Source organism: Dendrobates tinctorius, unplaced genomic scaffold, assembly GCF_039654945.1.
Source record: "Dendrobates tinctorius isolate UK_male_01 unplaced genomic scaffold, ASM3965494v1 ptg000011l, whole genome shotgun sequence".
NCBI classification, from domain to species: domain Eukaryota; kingdom Metazoa; phylum Chordata; class Amphibia; order Anura; family Dendrobatidae; genus Dendrobates; species Dendrobates tinctorius.
The window spans coordinates 126,439,311-126,465,185 of NW_027361679.1; the positions used below are offsets into that span (position 1 = coordinate 126,439,311).

At 45.4% G+C, this 25,875-nt stretch overlaps 1 protein-coding gene across 2 annotated transcripts in view; it reads right to left on the reverse strand.

The window, feature by feature from the left end:
* FAM174C (family with sequence similarity 174 member C) overlaps nt 1-14,756 on the reverse strand; it is a 52,616-nt gene extending 37,860 nt beyond the window's left edge. Inside the window, exons 1-2 of one of the 2 annotated variants that reach the window (XM_073547329.1) lie at nt 14,661-14,756; nt 5,670-5,727 (exon numbers count right to left, since the gene is read on the reverse strand). In XM_073547329.1, the coding sequence (XP_073403430.1) occupies nt 5,670-5,675 (6 nt within the window). In that variant the 5' untranslated portion in view covers nt 5,676-5,727; nt 14,661-14,756. Of the gene's footprint in view, nt 1-5,669; nt 5,728-9,625; nt 9,776-14,660 lie in introns of those variants that run through there. The other variant, XM_073547322.1, reaches the window with a different exon arrangement.
* Between the last annotated feature and the right edge of the window lie 11,119 nt (nt 14,757-25,875).

Below are 25,875 nucleotides of genomic sequence, written 5' to 3' on the forward strand. Positions count from 1 at the left end.
CTCTCCATACACTTGTATTAAGCGAGGCCACGCCCCAACGAGGTTCACAGCAGTCCAGTGGGTGTGACCTCACTCTCCATACACTTGTATTAAGCAAGACCAAGCCCCGACGAGACACGCGGCCGTCCAGTGGGTGTGACCTCGCTCTCCATACACTTGCATTAAGCGAGGCCGCGCCCCGACGAGACACGCGGCCGTCCAATGGATGTGACCTCGCTCTCCATATACTTGTATTAAGCGAGGCTGCGCCCCGACAAGACACACAAATTTCTGATTTTTTCACAAATAGACGCAAAAGTTATCGACCTAAATTTACCACTACCATGAAGCCCAATATGTCACGAAAAAACAATCTCAGAATCGCTAGGATCCGTTGAAGCGTTCCTGAGTTATTACCTCATAAAGGGACACTGGTCAGAATTGCAAAAAATGGACTGGTCATTAAGGTCAAAATAGGCTTGGTCATGAAGGGGTTAAGCGAGACTACGCCCTGGCGAGACACACGGCCGTCCTGTGGGTGTGACCTCGCTCTCCATACACTTGTATTAAGCGAGACAGACAACCGTCAAGTGGGTGTGACCTCGCTCTCCATACACTTGTATTAAGCGAGACAGACAACCGTCAAGTGGGTGTGACCTCGCTCTCCATACACTTGTATTAAGCGAGACTACGCCCTCGCAAGACACGTGGCCGTCCTGTGGGTGTGACCTCGCTCTCCATACACTTGTATTAAGCGAGACTACGCCCTGGCGAGACACGCGGCCGTCCTGTGGGTGTGACCTCGCTCTCCATACACTTTTATTAAAGGGAATCTGTCACCTGAATTTGGCGGGCTATTTAAATGACTTCAGTCCAGTCCGATGGGCGGTGTTTCCTATCCATTCCTCCTCCCCATCCGTGGCCGCCGTCCGCAATATTTTCTGGAATTGGAGTAGGTGTCCGCTATAGTCCGTGCGTGCACAATGCAATCTTGCCACGCGGACGGCGGCCACGGATGGGTAGGAGGAATGGATAGGAAACACGGCCCATCGGACCGGACTTAAGTCATTTAAATATCCCGCCAAATTCAGGTGACAGATTCCCTTTAAGCTAGACTGCGCCCTAGCAAGACACGCAGCGGTCCTGTGGGTGTGACCTCGCTCTCCATACGCTTGTATTAAGCAAGGCTACGCCCTGGCGAGACACACAACCCGTCCAGTGGGTGTGACCTCGCTCTCCAAACACTTGTATTAAGCGAGGCCATGCCCCGACGAGACACGCGGCTGTACAGTGGGTGGGACCTCACTCTCCATACACTTGCATTAAGCGAGGCCGCGCCCCGACGACACACGCGGCCGTCCAATGGATGTGACCTCGCTCTCCATACACTTGTATTAAGCGAGGCTGCGCCCCGACAAGACACACAGCCATCTAGTGGGTGTGACCTCACTCTCCTTACACTTGTATTAAGCAAGACCAAGCCCCGACAAGACACATGGCCATCTAGTGGGTGTGACCTCACTCTCCTTACACTTGTATTAAGCTAGGCCGCGCCCCGACAAGACACTCGGCCATCTAGTGGGTGTGACCTCACTCTCCTTACACTTGTATTAAGCTAGGCCGCGCCCCGACAAGACACTCGGCCATCTAGTGGGTGTGACCTCACTCTCCTTACACTTGTATTAAGCTAGGCCGGGCCCCGACAAGACACGTGGCCATCCAGTGGGTGTGACTCATACATACTCTCCAGTCCCGTGTTAGAAACCAGTAAATCTCTGCAGAACACAGTGCCTGCGCTGGGGGGATTCATAAGTCTGCAATCAGAGTGACTGCAGACTTACCAACTTGGACCTGACAACCTTTATAAGGAGAAAGCTCAAGAGACGACAGGCATGATTTAGGTTCAACAATGACAAGAAGATAATACGAGGATAAACAATGTTTGGAAGCTTTTGTCAGGGTGCTAGGTGCTTTCAACCCCTTTTTTATAGGGCCACATGAGGAACAGCTTCAAAAGACAAATAATTGAATTGTCAAGATTGAACATCTGAAGCATGGTAAGCGACTTACTGTTATGTTTTAGTATCTTAATATTATATATACACATTACTTTGGTTATTTTTGAGATTGTATGGCGATTTTTAATTCTAGACTGTCACATTCTATTTTACATACACTTCCAGGTACAAATATTAAAGCTACCGTATATCTTTTTGGCAACAGTATCTCCTTTGGAAACAAAATGGAGCATCTTGAAGTCCAGTTTAGTGTCATAAGGTGCCCCAAGCAGAGAAAAACCCCACAATCCTGTCACATGCATTACACAAGTTTTCTCTTAGCGGCAGTAGGTCAATTATATTTGGATGTGCAATCCATGCCTTCTTCTACAGTTATGTCACATTACTGAATTTTAATCATTTCTGCCAGGCTCTAATAAGGTCAGTCGCTTTGTAATAATGCTATTTTTTCTGTCAGTCTCACAGAGACTGACATGGAGGTGCTTCTGAGGTTACTTCGCTGTATATTAAGGTCAATTAACTTAAGCATACTATCATATATCCAAAGTCCTGTCACTTACCTCATCCTTTGGACTTACTCAGTGGTCCTCCACAGCCACCCACACAGATGCACATACATTAGACCTCATCGTCACCCGCCTCTGTTCCCTATCTAATCTCACAACCTCTCCATTTCCCCTATCTGACCACCATCTACTCACCACATCCTTGTCCTTCTCACCTGCCCCCCATGTCCAGCCACTAGCACATCCTCGCAGAAACCTCGCACACCTAGACATCCACAGACACTCAGACTCTCTTCTACCTCTGTCCTCCATATCTTCACTCCACAACACGGACAGTGCCACCGCTTTCTACAACGCCACCCTCACATCAGCCATAGACTCAGTCGCTCCTCTCATGCATGGCAAAGTGCGACAAACCAATAGGCAACCCTGGCACAACAACCTCACCAAAAAACTTCAACAAGCATTCAGGGTCGCGGAGCGGCATTGGAAGAAAACACGCCTGCCAGATGACTTCACCGCTTTCAAACAAGCTACACTTGCCTTTAAATCAGCCCTCACCTCTGATAAACAGACATATTTCACAAACCTTGTATCTTCATTATCCCACAACCCAAAACAACTGTTCAGCACATTCAACTCTCTCCTCCGTCCACCACTGCCACCTCCAACTCCACTTCATCTCTGCTGAGGACTTTGCCACCTACTTCAAAAACAAGATCGACCAAACAAGGCAAACCTTTACAGTTCCACCACCCCAACCATTCCACATACCAGACCTCTGCCCTTCCCTAATAACCTCCCTCTCCAACACTGAAGGTGAGCTTACTCATCTCCTTTCCAAATCACACCTCACCACCTGTGCACTTGACCCCATCCCTTCCCACCTGCTCCCCAACCTCACTAACATGATCATTCCAGCCCTAACCCATCTCTTCAACCTATCCCTAACTTCTGGTACCTCCCCCTCTGCCTTCAAACATGCCACCATAACACCCATCCTCAAAAAAATCAAACCTTGACCCAACTGCTATGCCCAGCTATCGCCCCATATCACTGCTCCCGTTTGCTGCCAAACTCCTTGAACAGCATGTCCATGCTCAACTTTCCTCCCACCTCTCATCTAACTCCCTCCTTGACATCCTGCAATCTGGCTTCCGCCCCCACCACTCCACTGAAACTGCCCTGATCAAAATTACTAATGACTTACTCACAGCCAAAGCTAATAGACAGTTCTCCATCCTCCTCCTTCTTGACCTGTCCTCTGCCTTTGACACAGTTGACAACTGCCTACAGATTCTTTCTTCCCTTGGCATCAAAGACCTTGCCCTGTCCTGGATTTCCTCATACCTTTCTGACCGCACATTCAGCGTTTCCCACTCCCACACTACCTCCTCATCCCGCCCCCTCTCTGTTGGGAGTCCCCCAAGGCTCTGTCCTGGGGCCCCTACTTTTTTTCCATCTATACTCTTGGCCTGGGACAACTCAAAGTCCCATGGCTTCCAGTACCACCTGTATGCAGATGACACTCAGATCTACCTCTCTGGCCCAGATGTCACCTTTCTGCTGTCCAGAATCCCGGAGTGTCTATCAGCCATAGCCTCATTTTTCACCTCTCGCTTCCTAAGGCTATGTGCACACGTAGGAAAAGTGGTGCAGAATTTTCTACACAAAATCCGCATCTCCTGGCAGAATCCGCAGCCGCGGATTTGCCGCTGTTTTTATGTGGATTTGCCGCGGAATTGATGCGGATTTTCAGCAGTTTTTGCCACTGCGGATTTCTATCATGGAGGGGTCCAGAACCACTGCAGATCCGCACAAAAGAAGTGACATACACTTCTTTTAAATCCGCAGCAATTCCGCACTGAATTTTTTGCAACATCTGCACAGCTTTTTTTTTTTTCCATTGATTTACATTGTACACAGTGCGGATCTGCTGCATTTCTGCGCAAAAAAATCCGCTGCGGATCCGCAGCAAATCTGCATCGTGTGCACATAGCCTAAAACTCAACGTAGACAAAACTGAACTCATCATCTTTCCTCCATCTCACGTATCTTCCCTACCCGATCTATCTATTATGGTAAACGGCATCACGCTTTCTCCCGCACCTGAAATCCACTGCCTCGGAGTAACTCTCAACTCTGCCCTGTCCTTCAAACCACACGTCCAAATCTCTTGCCACCTCCTGTCACCTCCAACTCAAAAATATTTCCAGAATCCGTCCCTTCCTCAATCTACTAAAACTCTTGTACATGCCCTCATCATCTCCAGCCTTGACTACTGCAACACTCTCCTCTGTGACCTCCCTGGAAACTCTCTGGCACCACTCCAGTCTGTCCTCAATTCTGCTGCCCGACTAATCCATCTCTCTCCTCGCTACTCCCGTCTCCCCCCTCTGCAAATCCCTCCATTGGCTCCCAATTCCCCAACGAATCCAGTTCAAACTACTAACACTGAACTACAAAGCCATCCACAACCTTTCTCCTCCCTATATCTCTGAACTAATCTCCCAATATCTTCCCTCACGTAATCTTCGATCCTCCCAAGATCTCCTACTCTCCTCCACACTTATTCGTTCCTCACACAACCGCCTCCAAGATTTCTCCCGAATATCCCCTATCCTCTGGAATTCCATGCCTCAAAACGTCCAATTATCCACCACCCTCGGATCCTTCAAACGGAACCTGAAAACCCATCTTTTCAGGAAAGCTTACAGACTGCAATGACCATTCTGCCACCTCACCACCACCTGAGCTGCCGCCTCATCACCACCAGAGCCGATACACCCCCGACCTTCTGTCTCTTCCCCCACTATCCCATAGAATGTAAGTCCGCAAGCACAGGGTCCCCCCCTCTGTACCAGTCGGTCATTGTAAATTTGTTTACTGTTAACGATATCTATAACTTTGTATGTAACCCCCCTTCCCAAGTACAGCACCATGGAATTAATGGCGCTATATAAATAAATAATAATAATATTATATACAACTTCTTTTACTAATGGGGATTAGACAAAGGAAATCATTCTCCAGACAGCTGCCCTACCTGACTCAACTAAATAATAAGTCAGTTTATGGAGCTTGTGTTCAGTGAATGAAGGGAGAATGTGGCAGCTGTATTCTGCTATTAGAATTAGCAAAACATGCAAAGATTTAGCGTACTAACCTCCATAATTCGGATGACTTTTCCTATGGTGGTTCTTCAAAGTTCTCTTCGCTACCTACTATAAAAAAAAAAAAAAAAAAAAAAAAAAGTTAACATTACAAAAGGTTGCTAACACTTTACAATACAGAACAAGTTAAACATTAGTACTTCAGTAGAAAGTGGTTCACTATGTAGACGCTCCTAAAGTCTACAGTGATCAGTGCTGCCCTGCATAAATAAAAGCACTCCCAGCACTGAAACCAGGCCACTTTAAGGGCTCCTAGATACTAATTGGTCTGTATCAGATGCCACAGACCCCTAATGCACTGGTGATATGGCTAGAGTACTGGGGTACAATCAAGGGTGGCTCAGTTACAGTGGGGTGAAAAAGTCTTTGCCCCCTTCATGATTCCATATTACACAAGATTCCTTAAAGGTTTCAGATCACCAAACAAATTTAAATATTAGGCAAAGATAACACAAAATGCAGTTTTTAAATAAAGGTCTTTATTATTAAGGAAAAAAGAAATCCAAACCCACAGGGTCCCGTATGAAAAAGTGATTGCAGTGGCATCTATTGGAAAACACGATAGATGCTAATGCGCAGGCGCACCCGATGGCACCATAATTATTGTGATCTTTTTTTCTTTGAAACACAGGAGGTTACTAGGCACTAACCGATAAGAGAAAATTCCCAGGAGCCGCCATTTTGATTAAGTGACATGCTTTCTTTCAAATACATACCTATAACTTATTTTTTGCTGATGATGGTGGCTTTTCAGCAGTACAAAGTTTATGTATAACCTTCTTTTTGACCTATTTCATAAGAAAACGTTGGTGAATGCACTCCTCCATGCTTCCTCCTCTCATACCAGCTCCACAATCGGAGCGATCCCGATTGGGCAATTTTTACGTATGTGGATCTGTACCTCAGAAGAATCCTTTGAGAGGCAGTCTGTGGACCTGGGGGAGAGGTTGCTGGCACGAGGTTATAGCAACAGAAGCATCAAACAAGGCTATACCCATGCCAGGAACTCTGGGAGATGGGATTTGCTCACAGCAAAAAAGCCAAAACCACCGGAGGATTCAAAAAGTAGGTTTATTACTACCTTTAACCATCAATGGGAAACCATACGAAAGATTATGAGTAGACACCGGCCAATTCTCAAAACTGAACCCACTCTTGCAAGGCATCTCCCTTAATCACCCCTCATGACTTCAAGAGGAGGAAAACACTTGAGGGATATATTGGTAAGAAGCCGCTACGTGGCAAAAGAACCAAATATTTGGTGCTGGTAAAAGGAAATGGGGAATTAATCCATGCGGCGATTGTTTAGCATGCCGTAATCAGGTGCCGGCAACGTCATTCACCTCTGCCGATGGGAGTTTAAGATTGCTAAATATATTTCATGCAGTAGCACGCACGTCATTTATATGGCAAGGTGTACGTGCCACTCATTTTATCTTGGCCTTACCTCATGTGAGCTTTGTGTACATACACGCTAACACGTCAGGTGAATGACATTGCTTTATTAAAAACTATTCCTCGCCACTTAAAGTCACACCACAAATGTAACCGTACGTGGCATTAGGGGTGGCGACACGAAGCGCACTTTGGCACAATCGGAGTGCCGATGGTTAACTGTGATGGATACCATGAACCCAGTGGGGCTGAAGGAACAATTGAGCTTTTCCTCCTTTTTATAGGCTGCTCTGTTATTTCACCTATGCTTGGATTTTAATTTGTGTGTCTTTTTTATTGATCTAGTTTATTTTCATCTTATCATCTGATACCATCTATTACTCTACCCCCTGGTCTGTGAAAGGTCGGACAATTGATGTTTTAACCTGGAGAAGCACCAACTGGACGGTTGATTAATCATCTTATTGAATGGGACTTATGGACCTGTGATGTAATCTTGTCACCATCTGCGATTGAGTGCATGCCTTGGTCTGCCTCAATATTATTTTATTTATTTTTAATTTTTCCTTTCTATATTTTGCTGTATTTTTTTAATCTATATATATATATATATATATATATGGTGAATACTATGGAGACCACTAAACTGATACCTATATGTGTGGTTATTTACCCCCATATGTGGGGTGTGAATACTTGGCACACCATAATACTATATAGGGTCCTTTAGGGGTTAATCGGTAACTATTATTCAGTCCCCATTTATTCCTATTTTATATATTCATTCATAAATTGATGGATGAATATTATGGGTTTGCTTCATGTCATTTATTTTGGTTATGTATACTTATCTCCGTCTGCCCTTTTCCATCATGCCCACTACAGCAAGTGCGCATGCCTACTGTGACCAAGTCCAGGATGCGCCTCTTCCGCTTCCAGGTAGTGACGCGGCCGGACATTGACGTCATGAGGGATTTCCCTGTGACATGGGAGGCTGGGGGATAGGCATCCATACAAGGCCCAGGACTCAGTACGCATGCGCCGCTAATGGTGCTGTTTATGCCGAACATCTGGGATGCATATTTATAAGGACTCAGGTGACACACAGAGCCACAGCCACCCTGAGGAAGCCCATGTGAAACGCACGTCGGGGCTGCTTCGGATACATGCTGGCAGGCGATATGGGTAAACAGGACTTTGAGTGCTTTTCTTTGTCCCTTCGGTAGTGACATGCGGCTAAGGGATCCATTTAGAGTGATGCATATTTTCCCACAGTAAGTCCACTACCTTTTGGGCAATGCGGTTTGCACTTTATATGGACTATTTCTGACACTGCATTGAGGCTCATTGAGAAACAGGTCTTAGACCTCTCTGTCTGTCTGCCCAGCCTGTTTTTTTCAGAGTAAATGTTCTTGTGTCCTTTACACAGAAGCTCTCTATGTGCCTTGTCTTTGATAAGCTGTTTTTATCATGTTTGTCTTGTGATTTGTGTGTAATATTAAGTTTTAAATAAACTTTATCACTTTTATGAGTTCATTTTCTTGGACATTACTCTGTGTGCCTGGGTAGGATTTGTCCTCTATTGTACTGATTTGGTATCTAGCATGGATCAGTGGTTTTTGTTCTCATACACAGACAGGAACACTTACCCTTCTTAACCCCTTAGTGACCACACCAATTTTGACCTTCCTGACCAGGCCAAGTTTTACAATTCTGACCCCCGTCCCTTTATGAGGTAATAACTCTGGAACGCTTCCATGGATCCCGGTGATTCGGAGATTTTTCCCGTGACATATTGTACTTCATGTTATGTTTTATGGTAATGATTTCTTCCAGGTTCCGGGGCGTGCGGTGCCTCCTGACTTCATTATAATGACAGCCCCTCTCATCAGAGTCACACTGACGTGCAGCTGTGGCGCCGTAATCCCGCGCCTGTGCCCTGCACAGTTATGTGACCTTTATCCGCCCTTCTATGGGCAGTGTCTCCAGCCCACTTCTGCACAGTAGCTCGCCGGCACCTGCAGCCAATCACCAGGCTCACTGCCTCGCTCCTATTAGGCCGGAGTCAGATCAGTATAAAAAATGGTCCAAGATTCAGCCAGAAACCAGAGGACAACACTCACCCAGGTACACGGATGGCGCCATTTCCTAGGTGACTAATGGCGGACCCCCATAGTGGATCCCATTCCTAGCCCCACATGACACCTGCTGTGGCCCCAACAGCCTTCTGATATCCATTGGTCGGTGCATGCCCCGGATAGCATACGCCTGTTGGGACGAGCCCTTAGGTCGCCATCACTTATCAGCCCAGTGATCGGCTGCAGCGGTCACACGCACTATAGTATGGGGGGGAAGTGCCAGCCTGGCATTGTCACACAGCACAAGCCTATGGCAGGGAAATCAGTCCCAATTCCTAGCTGCCTATGATGAACGCACAAAGGCTCCTGTATAATGCTGGGAGCCTGGGCCACACACGCCGTGCAGTGCTCACTGTGAAGCCCCGTGCCGGCAGTGCAGGCGTGCGTCTCCCATAGGCGCCATCACCGATACTCACCACCTGGCCGGCCGCCGTAGTAGTGACTGAACACCCCGGCACCAGACGTCGCCACTTCCTGTATCGGCCCCTCCCAACGGTCATACGTCACAAGCAAAAATCACGTGACGTCGACACTCGGTCACCCACGTTGTGCCATGTGACGGGGCAGGTAGCCATGATGAGAACATGCGCAGTACGGGATAGTGCGGCCAATCTGCGGGGGTTGGTTTATCTCCGTGTGACGTCATGCTGGGGGTCTGTCAGATACAAGCCGCCTTTTTAGGGCATGCGATTTCTGTAGAATCCATTCTCGGCGCCTAGTCATCTACAAATGGACATAGAAAGGAGGGTCTACACAAGCTCCAGTTGCTTAAAAAATGCACCTCTTCTATCTTCTGCTGGGTTTAGATAGTATTCAAAAAGTGGGTGTCTGACAGCACGGAATGACTGATCAAACCAAGCACCGGTGCTCAGTGCCTTGTGGTGGGGCAAGACAGATGGAACCCTCTGTGAGTGCTCGTCAAATCTGTGGCTGTTATTATACTGCCCTACCGCCGCTCTCCGGTGCCCATCGCCGCTCTGCATTCAACTTTCATTGCCCCCATAAAGTATGATGCCAACAGAAGTAACCCCCAAACACTGTGTGATACCCCCATGGTGAATTCCTCCACATTAGCCTCTACATACTGACCCTACTGTACCCCACCTCAACTCCCCCGGCAAAGTATGGTGAACCCAACACAGTATGATCCCCAACTGTGACCCGCACACGGCCTTCCATCCAGTGCAATGGACCTACAAAGTATAAAAGCCCCACACTGTATAATGGCCCGCACTAGCCCTCCAAATGGTATAATGGGCCTACATAGTATAATAGCCCCACACCTCACCACACTGTATAATGACCCCAATAGCCCTCCAAACAGTATAATGGCCCTCACACAGCCCTCCACACTGTATGATGTTCCCCGCGCTAGCCCTCCAAACAGTATAATGGCTCTCACACAGCCCTCCACACTGTATGATGTGCCTCACACTAGCTCTCCAAACAGTATAATGGCCCCCTCCACACTGTATGATGTTCCTCGCACTAGCTCTCCAAACAGTATAATGGCCCTCACACAGCCCTCCACACTGTATGATGTTCCTCACACTAGCTCTCCAAACAGTATAATGGCCCTCACACAGCCCTCCACACTGTATGATGTTTCTCGCACTAGCTCTCCAAACAGTATAATGGCCCTCACACAGCCCTCCACACAGTATGATGGACTCCACACAAACCTTCATACTGTATAATTGCCCTCACACAGCCCTCCACACTGTATGATGTTCCCCACGCTAGCCTTCCAAACAGTATAATGGCTCTCACGCAGCCCTCCACACTGTATGATGTGCCTCACACTAGCTCTCCAAACAGTATAATGGCACTCACACAGCCCTCTACACTGTATGATGTTCCTCGCACTAGCTCTCCAAACAGTATAGTGGCCCTCACACAGCCCTCCACACAGTATGATGGACTCCACACAAACCTTCATACTGTATAATTGCCCTCACACAGCCCTCCACACTGTATGATGTTCCCCACGCTAGCCTTCCAAACAGTATAATGGCTCTCACACAGCCCTCCACACTGTATGATGTGCCTCACACTAGCTCTCCAAACAGTATAATGGCACTCACACAGCCCTCTACACTGTATGATGTTCCTCGCACTAGCTCTCCAAACAGTATAGTGGCCCTCACACAGCCCTCCACACAGTATGATGGACTCCACACAAACCTTCATACTGTATAACAGCCCTCCACACTGTATGATGTTCCCTGCGCTAGCCCTCCAAACAGTATAATGGATCTCACACAGCCCTCCACACTGTATGATGTGCCTCACACTAGCTCTCCAAACAGTATAATGGTCCTCACACAGCCCTCCACACTGTATGATGTTTCTCGCACTAGCTCTCCAAACAGTATAATGGCCCTCACACAGCCCTCCACACTGTATGATGTTCCTCGCACTAGCTCTCCAAACAGTATAATGGCCCTCACACAGCCCTCCACACTGTATGATGGACTCCACACAAACCTTCGTACTGTATAATTGCTTGCATACAGTATAATCTCCACATAGCCCTTCAAATATTATAATGGCCCTACATTTCCTTCCATTTAGCCTAATGGGCCCTATGTAGTCCTCCATATAGTAAAATGTGCCCCTCCATAACCCTCCTGTCATGGTTTGTACAGGGTTAATGCCCTAAGGAGGGGGCTGGGGGGGACAGGGGCTGGACAAGTCAGTCCCTGTGTGGTGATCGTGTGAAGATGGCACATCAGAGAGAAGGGGAAGCATTTGGACCCATTTTTATCCTCTGTCTGCTGGATTATTGGACTCTCATCTCCTTGGACATTCATCCTGTTACTGAACTGCATTCGTGTTCTGGACTATTGTATCCTCAGTGTGGTGAATTCTTTATGGACCTTTTAGTTTTTCCTATAATAAAGGTCTTGGGATTGTTCACACTTCCCTCGCTCTGTTGATTGTGTGGTATCTGAGAAGGACCTTTTCTGTCTGTGTCCACCAATCCTCCTGTTACTAACCTTGGCTAGTCCGAAACCCGCTCCCAGCGTTGCTGATTCTTACTTTCTACCTTGTGCTCTGCAGTTCGCACGAGTACTAGTTCTAGCCTTTAGGACATTCCTGCTCTGGTCACGTGAACCGCTAGGCCCTTGTCTGTATCTCTGCACACCATCGTTTCTGCCTGCTACTTTCTATATCCCTCCCCCTCTGGAGCGTGTGCTTGGTAAAGTCTTCTTCTGTACTGTCCTCCCTCTCGTTAGTGTGTATGCACCACACACACTGTCTGTCTCCTGACACCGCCATATAGTATATGTATGGTCCTCCATACAATATAATGCACCCCCATGGTCCTATATACAATATAATACTCCCCTGTGGTATAATGTCCACATACTGGTATAATGCCCCCATTCTGGTAAAATGCCCTCATTGTGCTATAATGTTCTCCATTCTTGCATAATGTCCCCATCATGGTACAATGCCCCAATCCTAGAACAATGCCCCCATTCTGGTATAATGTCCCCATCCTGGTGTAATGTTCTCCATCCTAGTATAATGTCACCCATTCTGGTATAATGTCCACATATTAGTATAATGTCCCCCATTCTGGTTTAATGCCCCCATTGTAGTACAATGCCCTCATTCTGGTATAATTTCCCCCATTTTGGTATAGTATCCCATCCTGGTATAATCTCCCTAATTCTAATATAATGTCCCCATGGTGGTACAATGTCCCAATCCTAGAACAATGCCCCTATTCTGGTATAATTTCTTTCATTCTGGTGTAATGTCCTCATTCTTGTGTAATGTCCCCATTCTGGTATAATGCCCCCATTTTGTGATAATGCCCCCATCCTGGTATATTGTCCTCTATTCTGGTATAATTTCCCCATTCTCTTATAATGTCCTCCATCCTGGTATAATCTCCAACCTGATATAATGTCCACATCCTGGTATAATGCCCCCATTCTGGTAAAATACCCTCATTCTGCTATAATGTTCCCCATTCTTGCATAATATCCCCATTGTGGAAAAATGCCCCAATCCTAGAACAATGCCCCCATTCAGGAATAATTTCCCCCATTCTGCTATAATGTCCCCATCCTGGTATGTCACCCATTCTAGCATAATGTCCACATCCTAATATAATGCCCCCATTCTGGTATAATATACCCATTTTGGTATTATGTCTCCATCCAGGTATAATGTCCCCCATTCTGATATAATGCCCCCATTGTGGTACAATACCCCCATCCTAGAACAATGCCCTCAGTCTGTTATAATTTCCTCCATCCTGGTGTAATGTTCCCATTCTAGGATAATGCCCCCATACTAGTAAAATGTTCCCATTTTGCTATAATGTTCCCCATTCTGGTATAATGTACCCATCATGGTACAGTGCTCCCATCTTAGAACAATGTCCCCATTCTGGTATAATTACCCCATCCTGGTATAATGCCCCCATTCTGATATTATGCCCACATCCTAATATAATGTTACCCATTCTGCTATAATGCCCTAACCTGGTGTAATGTCCCTCAGTCTGGTATAATCTCACCCATTTTGGTATAATACCCCATCCTTGTATAATATCCCCCCATTCTGATATAATGTCCCCATGGCGGTACAATACCCCCATCCTAGAACAATGCCCCGTTCTGGTATAATTTCCCTCATTTTGGTGTAATGTCCTCATGTAATGTCCCCATTCTGGTATAATGTCCCCATCCTGGTATATTGTCCTCTATTTTGCTATAATTCCCCCGTTCTCTTATAATGTTTCCATCCTGGTATAATGTCTCCATCCTGGTATAATGTCATAATGTTCACATCCTGGTATAATGCCCCCATTATGTTAAAATGCCCTATGTTGTAATGTTCCAATATTATAGCAAAAGGTGGGATTAACTGCCCTCTAACAGCACAGAATTCTCACTAGTTTAAGTTAGATACAGCAATTTGTGAGACATAAAACATGACTTTTAATAGTATTAAACATAAAATTAGTGCCACCAGATAAAAGAAAGACACAACATACATAAATGCCGAATAATCTAGTCAAAATCCGAAGGATTTTCCTTCCAGTTTGTTAAAAGATATAAATAGTAGAAGTGACTACCCCTGCAGTAAGGGAGTCATTATGTCACGTAATGTAACGTCCCAACAGGGGGTCAGACAGAGGACAGCACACACAACTGGATGGAAATTGAGAGAGGAAGGCCCGACCCTTAGATAATGAGGGATGGGACACCTCCTGAACTCCAACCAGAGCCTGTCCCTGCACTCCCCTAACGCCCTAAGCGGGTCCTTCCCCACGCTGCTGTCACGAACCTCGTCTCTCGCTGTCACCTCGCACTGCTCTGGCTAGTGGCCGTCAAGGGCGCTAGCCTCACCACTGCAGATGGTACAACACAGGAGGTGGTGACAAGAACGAGACAGACAAGGTAAAAACAAAAAACTTAGCTTCCATACTCCACTGCCAAGCTCCACACTGCAGAGGACACAGAAACAGGCCTCCGAACTCCAGAAGTAGGTGATACAGCGCAGCAAGGCTGGTCTCCATAGAATAACTCTATCACCAACAGTCAGCTGATGCATCCATCAGTTAAAGGATGGTGGGAGTGGTCACCACCCACATCAGCTGACCTAGCAATTCAGCAGCTAAAGCAGGCTGCCAGCAAGGGAAACTGACATTAACCCCTGCTGGCCTGAAAGGAAAAAAAGCTACATTTAAATTCTAGAGGAACAAGTGCAGCCACACATCCAAAATTGGATAGTGACACCCTAACTGTGGACAAAGACAGTTATCCCTGTGGAGACAAAGTAAATCAAGTCCTGTTAAGTCAAGGTGGTCTCTGTAATACAAGGGTCTAACAGTGGTCAGAAAAAGTACACAATAAGGAAGAGGACATGTCTTTTACAGTAATAACAAGCGTATAATCAACATAATATAATTAGGACACAGAATAAAAACAATAAAGGTCAAACACTTGGAACACTCTGTAGTCCTTTAAATAGATAGGAAACAGCTGTGTGTCCCTGGGGTGGATGCAGGTGCTGCGGGGTCCCTGATTCACTTGCTTGTGTAAGACAAATTATGTATGACTTTATGGGTCTGCTGGTACTATTAGGTTAATTATTGCAAGGAATCATTTTGTTTATATTCTGTTACCCAGGCCTGTTAAACATTATTATCTTTTATGGACATTCGGTCTGTGTCTTTATTATTCTGTGGTGTCATACAGTTATGATTGTATCCATATAGACCTCCTGCAGGCTCATTGCATCCTTTGGATGTTCTGATGCGCATATGCACTTTTCTCCCCCATGTACCTGTTTTCTTGATGTAAGATTAAAATAAAGTTTTTTAATTTTATATTACATTGGATCTGTTTGATAGCCTTCTCTTTTCTTTTTCCTTTGTTCATTTATTTTGCAATTGGTCCTGTATTCTGTCCTATAATATTAGCACCATAATGATCAGTTTATTATGAATGTTGCCTCTATCTCTTTAACCACGGTGCATCCTTCTTTGCCGGCTATTACTCTTAGTTCTACATCTGTGTGAGGGAGCACAGTCAAGCGGAGCCAAAGCAGCTAACGAAGCTCAGGGGCCTGGCACCCTTAGTGTTAACACAGTGGTGCAGTTGCCCACAGCATCAGGTCTCGGAGGTGGACTGTCTTGTGCCCGGCGGTGAACCGGTGGTAGACTGTCCTGTGCCCAAAGGAGGACTGGTGTGTTTAGTGACAGTAAACTGGAGGATATGGTTCCTGGCTGCGATCCGTAGGATATCGTGTGCTGTGTAATGCTGTGAGTAGAACATTAACACTGTGGTGCAGTCGCCCACGGCAACTGGTCTCAAGAGGAGGACTGGCATGTTTAGTGACTGTAATCCAGAGGATATGTTTCCTGGCTGTGATATGGAGGATATTGTCTGCTGTGGTTTGCCAAGTTGAACATTAAAGAGAAGTTTTGCTTTGAACTTTGCTGGGTCACTGCCTTATCACTGCATAAGTGTGCTACCCATGCACTACACACCCCTTTATTTTCTTCTCTATTTTTTACTCCATGTACTATTCCTCTGTTAGTCCAACTAGAAATGTATAAATATACTGACAATTGAGTGTTATTATTCTCTTTGTCAAATGGATGTGTCTCTTCACACTCTAAGGCCTCATTTAGACTTTTTTTCCTCATATCTGAAAAATATAGACCGATTTCCTTAGTTTATTGGATCTGATTTTCATCAGTGTTTGGTCTGTGTCTCCATTTTTTAACAGCACTGTTTCATCCATTTTTCTGTCATGCAAGTTAAAAAAAAATCCCATTTTTCTATGAGACCCTGATTTTAGCAATGTCACTTGCTGGTCTCTGATGTCATTTTGATACAATCACTGTTTTCTCTGCTGAAGGTCTAGCAGTGTTCAAATACTTCCCTGTGTATAATTACGCCCACATCACTGAATGGTAGATTTCTGTGTAGACGGTACATTTACAGAAAGCTGTGAATCAGTGGTGGGTCCACGTTACACAGAGCAGTTGACTTTGAGGCATAAGACACTTTAGAGTTTCTTCTCGGTTGCAGTTTGAGGTAGGCACGGGAAGCGTTTTCAGTAAAGGTCTAGGCTGGTTTATTAAGACTTCCACATAACACAACAAAAATAGCCTTTTCCGACACAAAGTGAAATCACTTACTTGGGTAAGTGTCCAGCTCTTCCGTCTTCCGTTTGTTATCAAAGATGAGTGTGGGGACAGACAGACTTGACTGGAAGTAGGAGGGGACGATTTGTGCACTACAGACGAAGATTGGCAATGACAGAAAGGTAACAGCAGGGAGAGACAGAAAAGGGAGTGCAGTACCGAAATTTGACCACAAGATGGCAGGGGGGAGTGTAGTTCAGGACTTAACATCAGCTTACCTATAGAAACTGCTTAGTCATGGGGGGCGGGAGATAGGAACCCAGGAGGGAAATTCCCAGTGAGAGAGGGGATAAATAGGACTGGTTGGGGTTCCAGAGGCTAGGCTAGTCCAGGGAAGAGCTCAACAGAGGAGGACTCAGGACAGAAGACGGAGAACGGTGAAGAGCTCGACCAGGGGAATGACAAGAGAAGACAGTCAGGAGGGGGGTGGCCCTGACACAGCGGACCGCAGAACAGACGAGGCCCCGGGAGTACCGATTGGACGACGACCTCGGGCAGGTGAAGCGCTGGCGGTACATTGGTCTAGGACAGCCCCAGCGAAAGATCCGCGAGGGACGTCATCATGACTGAAGGAAAGCTGAAGGTACCCGGGCCTGGAAACAGAGAGCTGTAAACGTGCTGCGGTGTATGGCTACGGTCGTCAGGAGAACGGCCAATAAACTCGGACCTGTTACAATTGGAATCTGCCTCCGTCTCGTCTTTGCAACGTCTGGTCGTGGTAAGCAGTGGTCACCCCCCAATCCGGGCCCCCACCACATAAGCACCACAGGAAGTCTGCACACCTCCACACACATTAAATGAAAAAACTGGTCTCCTTTTTATCAACCACACCACACCCCTGTGCTGGGGATATGTGAGCAGCCATCCCACCCATCTCTCTGACAGCTCATAAACCCGACCCTGGACATGCTCTATTAAACTCTCTCAGCACCATACTTGCTGGAACTTGTTCTCAGGCTTACATCACTGGGGATAACCACCTCTGTGATACACACATCCCTTCAATGATGTGTCCGTCAGCCATCTTACAACACCTAGTCTTGTAGTGATAAACACCTGATGAGAAAACACTGATGAAAACAGTGTCTCACCACTGTATTTCAGGCTCTCAGCCCCTACATCAGGCTGCTCTCAGATTACGTAGAAAAATCTGCTCACAGATTCCCTTTAAGCAGTAAGCAACAAACCGCACTTGGGTGACACACGGATCGTGTCCGTGTGCTGTCCATTTTATTTACAGACTCATTGATTAAAATGGTTTAGTTTGATAAAAAACTGGATTGAAAACAGACATGTCTGTATATTTTTTTGTGAACACTTGTACTGGAAAAAAACGCGGTTATCTAAGTAAATGAAAACAAAAACTATAATAGATATGTGTTCTGTAAATTAGTGTCCTAATTGGACCACTTTTACCTCCCGACATGCTCACACCCAAACCCCAAAAATCTTTTGGGCAGTGTACGCGGCGTCATGTTGCATAGGCAAAGTCACAGAAAACCATCACTCCCAATTTTTAACCCCTTTTCAACAAAGTGATTATCCATTTTTGCGCTTTAGTGTTTTCTTTCCCTCCTTCCAAGATCCACAACTTCTTTATTTTTCCATCCTCACAGCTGTATGTGGACTATTTTTTTGCAGGACGAGTAGTAATTTTAAATGGCATAATCAAATGTGCCATGCAATGTACTGGAAATCAGGGGAAAAAAATCCAATTGTGGAAAAAAAACACATTCCTGCAATTATTTTGAGGGTTTTGTTTTTACTTTATATGTTAATTTCCTTAGGGGGCTTGATCTGCGATTGTCCGATCACTTGTACTTTATACTGCATGTTACAATATTGCAGTGTATAGTAAAAATCTCCTATGAAGCTGATCTTCACAGAAATATCGTAATGGCAGGCAGTGGGGTCCCCCAGCGTCTGTAGTGATCCTGCCGCACCCTGCTGTCACATCATATGCCGCTGTCAGACATTCACAGTTGCATTTCAGAGTTTAACAGCAGTGGACTATTAGAGGCAGAGGCCGACATCATAACACAGGTACTGTCTGCCGACAATGATGCAAGATCAGTTCCGGTAAACTTGTGTCATACGTCAGGAAGGGGTAAAGGCAAGTAGAGAAACATGTATTGCAGCACATACACAGATATATATGGGCAGCACGGTGGCTCAATGGATAGCCTTGCAACGCTGGGGTCCTAGGTTCAAATCCCACCAAAAACATCCTGATAGGGAATCTAGATTGTGAGCCCCATCGGGGACAGCGATGATAATGTGTGCAAAACTGTAAAGTGCTGCAGAATATGGTAGCGCCATATAAAAATAAAGATTATTATAATATTGTGCCCCAACTGAAGTCACTTTGTGTTCCCACCTATTACATTACCCATTTTGTGACCCCCTAGAATATGCTACCCCAGAGTGTCCTCAACGAAGTATAAGGGTATGTGCACACACTGTGGATTTGGCCGCGCGGATTTTGTAAAATCCGCAGGTAAATCTGCAGGTCAAAAGACCTGCGGATTGCTCTGCGATTTTTCATCTCCACAATGGAGGAGATGGCAAACCGCAGGGGAATCTGCAGAAAGAAATGACATGTCAATTCTTTCTGCTGTTTGAAAACCGCAGGAAAACCGCGCGGAAAAATCCGCACCGTCTGCACTGCGGTTTTTAATTCCCATAGGGAATCATGGTACTGTACACCGCAGCAAAAACTGCTGCGGACCCGCAGCGGCCAAATCCGCTGCAGAACTGCAGCAGAATCCGCAGCGTGTGCACACACCCTAATACTGCCTCCACAGTGGCCCCAGCACATTATGATGTCTCTACTCTTTCCATACAAACACTAAGGGTGTGTGCACACGCTGCGGATTCTGCTGCAGTTTTTGCTGCGGTGTACAGTACCATTACAACCTATGGGAATAAAAAAACGCTGTGCAAACGGTGCAGATTTTTCCGCACGGTTTTCCTGTGGTTTTGAAACTGCAGAAAGAATTGACATGTCAATTCTTTGTGCGGATTCTGCTGCGGTTTGCCATGTCCTCCATTGTGGAGATGAAAAACCGCAGGGCAAAACCACAGAGCAATCCGCAGGTAAAACCGCAGGTCCTTTGACCTGCAGATTTACCTGTGGATTTTACAAAATCCGCGCGGCCAAATCTGCATCACAATCCGCAGCGTGTACACATACCCTAAGAGGCCCCCATAGTGACTCCCAACACAGTATAATGCCCCCCACAGTAAACGCAACTTCAGTCTATTCAGATTATTGCAGATTTATTATTGTGGGTTTTTTCTTTTAATCTTAGCCATTTTTAAGTGTTTTTGGTGTTGATTTGAAGCAGTGTTTTTCAATGCGCTTTTTAGTGCAGAAACGCTTAGACTTTGTACTTAAAAACGCAACTTCATGCTTTATATTTGTTTTACAGACTTGCTAGTTTTATTGTTCAGTTCATCGTAGACCAAGTGATACTACATATGTATAGTTTTTTTGCAATTTTGTTCATTTTTTCCAATAATAAAAGACTTAAAAAGAGAGAAAGGGCCACTTCGTTATTTGACATGATTTTTATTTTATTTTTCAAAATCCTTGTTTTCCTATTTTATGTAAATTTTTAAGTTGTCCCACTATTGCACTTGAACAATTTACCCTTTGATTGGTGGTATAATACAACGCAAATACTTATTGCAGTTCACTAGTGTTAGGCTGGTTTCACATTTGCGTTTTTTAGCGCTGGAAAAAAACGCACACCTGCGCATGCGTTTTTTCCCCTATATTTAACATGGGTGCGCATACCTGCGCACTGGTCAGCGCATGTATGCGATTTTCATGCTCTGCGTTTTTTTGGGGTGTGCGTTGGGATTTTCCAGACGCAGCATGTTGCATTTTTTGGCCCTGCAAAAAAGCGCATGCGCACATATGCGCACGTTTTGCGCTAAAAATGGCCATTATAGCCTATGGATGCGCATATGTGCGCACTGGCATGCTCATGTATGCGTTTTTTTGCATATGCGTTTTTTTTTTTAAACCATGGAATTTAGGGGTTTGGGTTAGAGTTAGGGTTAGTTAAGGGGGTTTAGGGTTAGGGTTATGGTCAGGGTCAGGGTTAGGGTTAGGGTCAGGGTTAGGGTTAAGTATGGTTTTGTTAAGGATTAGGGTCATGGTTAGGGTCAGGATTAGGGTTAAGTATGGTTTTGTTAAGGGTTAGGGTCAGGGTTAGGGTTAGGGTTAGGGTCAGGGTTAGGGTCAGGGTTACGGTCAGGATTAGGGTTAAGTATGGTTTTGTTAAGGATTAGGGTCAGGGTTAGGGTCAGGATTAGGGTTAAGTATGGTTTTGTTAAGGGTTAGGGTCAGGGTTAGGGTTAGGGTTAGGGTCAGGGTTAGGGTTAGGGTCAGGGTTAGGGTCAGGATTAGGGTTAAGTATGGTTTTGTTAAGGATTAGGGTCATGGTTAGGGTCAGGATTAGGGTTAAGTATGGTTTTGTTAAGGGTTAGGGTCAGGGTTAGGGTTAGGGTTAGGGTTAGGGTCAGGGTTAGGGTTAGGGTCAGGGTTAGGGTCAGGATTAGGGTTAAGTATGGTTTTGTTAAGGATTAGGGTCAGGGTTAGGGTCAGGATTAGGGTTAAGTATGGTTTTGTTAAGGGTTAGGGTCAGGGTTAGGGTTAGGGTTAGGGTTAGGGTCAGGGTTAGGGTTAGGGTTAGGGTCAGGGTTAGGGTCAGGATTAGGGTTAAGTATGGTTTTGTTAAGGGTTAGGGTCAGGGTTAGGGTTAGGGTTAGGGTCAGGGTTAGGGTTAGGGTTAGGGTTAGGGTCAGGGTTAGGGTTAGGGTTAGGGTCAGGGTTAGGGTTAGGGTCAGGGTTAGGGTTAGGGTCAGGGTTAGGGTTAGGGTTAGGGTTAGTTAGGGTTTAGGGTTTGGGTTAGGGTTAAGTATGATTTGGTTAAGGGTTAGGGTCAGGGTTAGGGTTAGGGTCAGGGTTAGGGTTAGGGTTATGGTCAGGGTTAGGGTTAGTAAAGTCATGGTTTGGGTAGTGTGAGGGGCCACCTAAAAATGTTGGAAAAAAACGCAAACGCGGTAAAAACGCGCTAAAAACGCATACAAACGCATAAAAACGCTGCGTTTTTTTCATGCATGCTCATAAAAATGCTTGAAAAAAACGCAGCAGTTGTATGCTTATGTATGCGTTTTTTCAATGCGTTTTTTTGCGGGAAAAACGCGCTGCAAAAAAAAGCAAGTGTGAAACTAGCCTTAGGGCTTACTTCCTCTTGTCTGAGTGCTGTTCGTGTTTTTCACGCATAGCATTAAAACGTATGGGCTAATTTAAGTCTGATTTTTTTTCCTCAGACCAAGTGATCTGCACAAAAGCAAGGAAACGTGACGTATATTAGGTTGACAAACCTCTGTCAGTCATTTTTTTCATCCAAGATATATTAATGACACTATTATCAAAAACACTGATGGAACTTTGACCAATTTTATCATATCAGAAAAGTCGCTAATGTGACAAGTAGCCTATTAGGCCTTACTTCTGGCAGGGCGTAACAGGCTCCTGGTGGGGGCAGGCCAGTGGCCATTGCAGGGGGAGTGCTAAACAGAAGGAGTCCCCACCCTCTGTCACCCATATAGATGCTGCGGTTGCTATTAACTGTGGCATTAAAGGGAATCTGTCACCAGGTTTTTTCTATGTAATCTTGAAGACAGCATGAGATAAGGTTTAAAACACTGAATTCAACAAGTGACACATGCCAGGTTGTGTGCTGTTTACTTAGAATGAATGTTTTATCACCTGGTAAATATCATTGCTGTGACTAGCTGGCTTTCGTCCGACTCCGCCTCTTCAGTGATAAGCAGCTCACTGTCTATAGACTATGGACACAGAGAGCCTGGTGTGGGTGGGGTTTGCTTTCTCAGCTCTGCTGCATTGCTAAATCTAAAAACTTTGATTGTGTCAAAACTGTAAATTCCAGCAAAATAAAGTGATATATTGTTGGATTCAGGGTCTCTTTGCCTATATCATGCTGCTGTCATGAGGAAGCAAAAATCTGTTGACAACTTCCCTTTAATGCTATGTGCACACGGTGTGGATTCAGATTTGGCCCTGCGGATCCGCAGCAGAACTGCAGGTGATGTACAGTACCATTATAGCCTATGTAAAAAAAAAAACCGCTGTGCACATGCTGCGGATTTTTCCACGCGGATTTCGTGCGGAATAAAAGAAGCAGCAAGTCACTTCTTTTGTGCGGTTTTGCTGCAGTTTTCCACCTGCTCCATTCTACAAATCCGCAGGTGGAAAACTGCACAAAAATGGCAGTAAAACCGCAAAAAAAAGGAAGAAATCCGCAGGAAAAATGCACTAAATCCGCAGGAAAAATGCAGGTCATTTGAACTGCGGATTTAGTAAATTCCGCGCGGAAAAATCCGCGGGAGGATCCGCACCGTGTGCACACAGCCTAAGAGGGCTGACTGGTTGGGATTGATGCCAGCGACAACTCCAATGATGATGTATGTAACAGCTAACACATTTTCCTTCAAGTACAGGTTTAGCTCCTGCCCCACACGACTGCTGTATTAGTAAGCAGTTTGCAGTAAGACTTTGTCTAATAGGATATACGAGTACACCCTGGATTGTTACAGTGCTAAGGGTACCGTTACACTTAGCGATGCACCAGCGATCCCGACAACGATATGGATCGCTGGTGCATCGCTAAATGGTCGCTAGTGAGCTGCCACACTGGCAGATCTCACCAGCGACATCGCAGGGGTCGGGAGTCGCTACTTACCTGTCAGACGAGGCGATCCTGACGTCCTCCCACCCGCGTCCACGCGTCGCTTGTCGGCGCCACAGGAAGCCCAGCAGGAAGCAGACGATGAGAAATGGTCCAGGACGTTCTCGCACGACCAGCGATGAGCAGCGGGGGAGCGGTTGCAGGTAAGTATCACACATAGCGATATTGCTAGCAATATCGCTGCTACGTCACTAAATCGGTGACGTTATAGCGATATTGCTAGCGATATCGCTATGTGTAACGGGGGCTTAAGAGCTTGTGACATGTTGAAAAAGTGTTTGGCGTTTAGTCCATTTGTAACTTGTTGGGTTCAATGTTCAAAATTGTACATCCTTCTGGTGTTTTTCTCCAGAGGCTCTACTCTAGAACTTTAAAAACATCAAGAAAATGCCTGTAGATTATGTTACAAAATAAAAAAAATGCATGTAAAGACACCTTAAAAATGGTTGAAACAGACTAAATAGAGTATTTGAAGGAGGCTTTATGCACCATATACTGGTATATGTTTTTGAACTACTCATGGCAAGATCAGATTATCAATGGTAGAGTAATCCAAAAACTTCAATTGGAAGCTGCTAAACAGCACATGTAGAAATTTGCAGTTTCTTAATCAGTTGCGGTTCGGAGGTGGTTTCAGGGTTTGGACTACCCACAATTAGGACGTTCCCTATACTTTTGGTAGGGGATAACTTTCACACTTGCTGCAAACCCTTTGAGTTGGAACGATGTTTCTTTAATTTCAGAATAATGAATTAAGAACGCATATGACTCACAGATTGTTTAGCTACCAAGCTTTATTACATAGAGCTAAGGTAAATAAGTCACTGGAATGTACTTAATAAAAATGCATAAAAATATACAGACAGTTTGCAGTTATACTAACACAACCAAATAAACTTGAGCATTTTACAAAACATGTAGAGCTAAGCCTATGCTTCATGTTTTAAGTGTATCCATACAACTAAGCTCTGCCATCAAAAAATGGATAACTGAGAAAAATAATGTCTTGTAAACATATGTCCGGCTAAATATATATCCAGTTTAATCTACAGCAAAGATAAGATTTAGCTTTGTCAGACTTTTACTGGACTATTGTGAATAGGTTCTACTGCCCTCTATGAATGGTGACTAGTTAGGGTAGGTTCATACTATGCAAATACATTAGTGTACCAAAAAACATGATTTACAGACATGTAAAATGCAGTACCCATAGACGTATGTAGAATAGTGATCATATTCCCACAAGTGAAAAACACAGCTTTGTTTAACTGCATTTTTCTGCAGGTTCCTGTACCAAAATATGAAATAGAAATGTGGCAATAACCAGAGCAGATAGCTACAGTGGGGAAAATAAGTATTTGGTACGCTGCCGATTTTGCAAGTTTTACCACCTACAAAGAATGGAGAGGTCTGTAATTTGTATCTTAGGTACACAACTATGAGAGACAGAATCTAAAAATAAAAACCAGAAAATTACATTGTGTGATTTTTACATAATTAAATAGCATTTTATTGCAAGAAATAAATATATTTATCACCTACCTATCATCAAGAATTCTGGCTCTCAGGGTCCCGTTACACATAGCGAAGCACCAGCGATCCCGACAACGATATGACCTGGTCAGGATCGCTGGTGTGTCGCTACATGATCGCTGGTGAGCTGCCAAACAGGCAGCTTCACCAGCGCTCAGGACCAGCGAGGACGCGGGTAACTAAGCACGCGCATCGCTTAGTTACCCGCTGTGTACCCTGGATACCAGCGTTCTCGCGCTGGGAGCTGGTGTCCAAGGCACTTAGTTACCCGCTATGTACCCTGGATACCAGCGTGCTCATGCTGGGAACTGGTATCCAAGGTAAACAGCGGGTAACTAAGCACCTTGGATACCAGCTCCCAGCGCGAGAACGCTGGTATCCAGGGTACACAGCGGGTAACTAAGCGACGAACGCGCTTAGTTATTATTATTTATTTATATAGCGCCATTGATTCCATGGTGCTGTACATGAGAAGTGGGTTACATACAAATTACAGATATCACTTACAGTAAGCAAATTAACTAATCACTTACAGTAAACAAACTAGTTACCCGCTGTTTATCCTGGATACCAGCTCCCAGCATCTGCTGATCGATGGTCTCCTACTGCCACACGCAAAAAGGCCCAGGACACTCCTGCACGGTCAGCGATACCCGGCGGGAGGGTC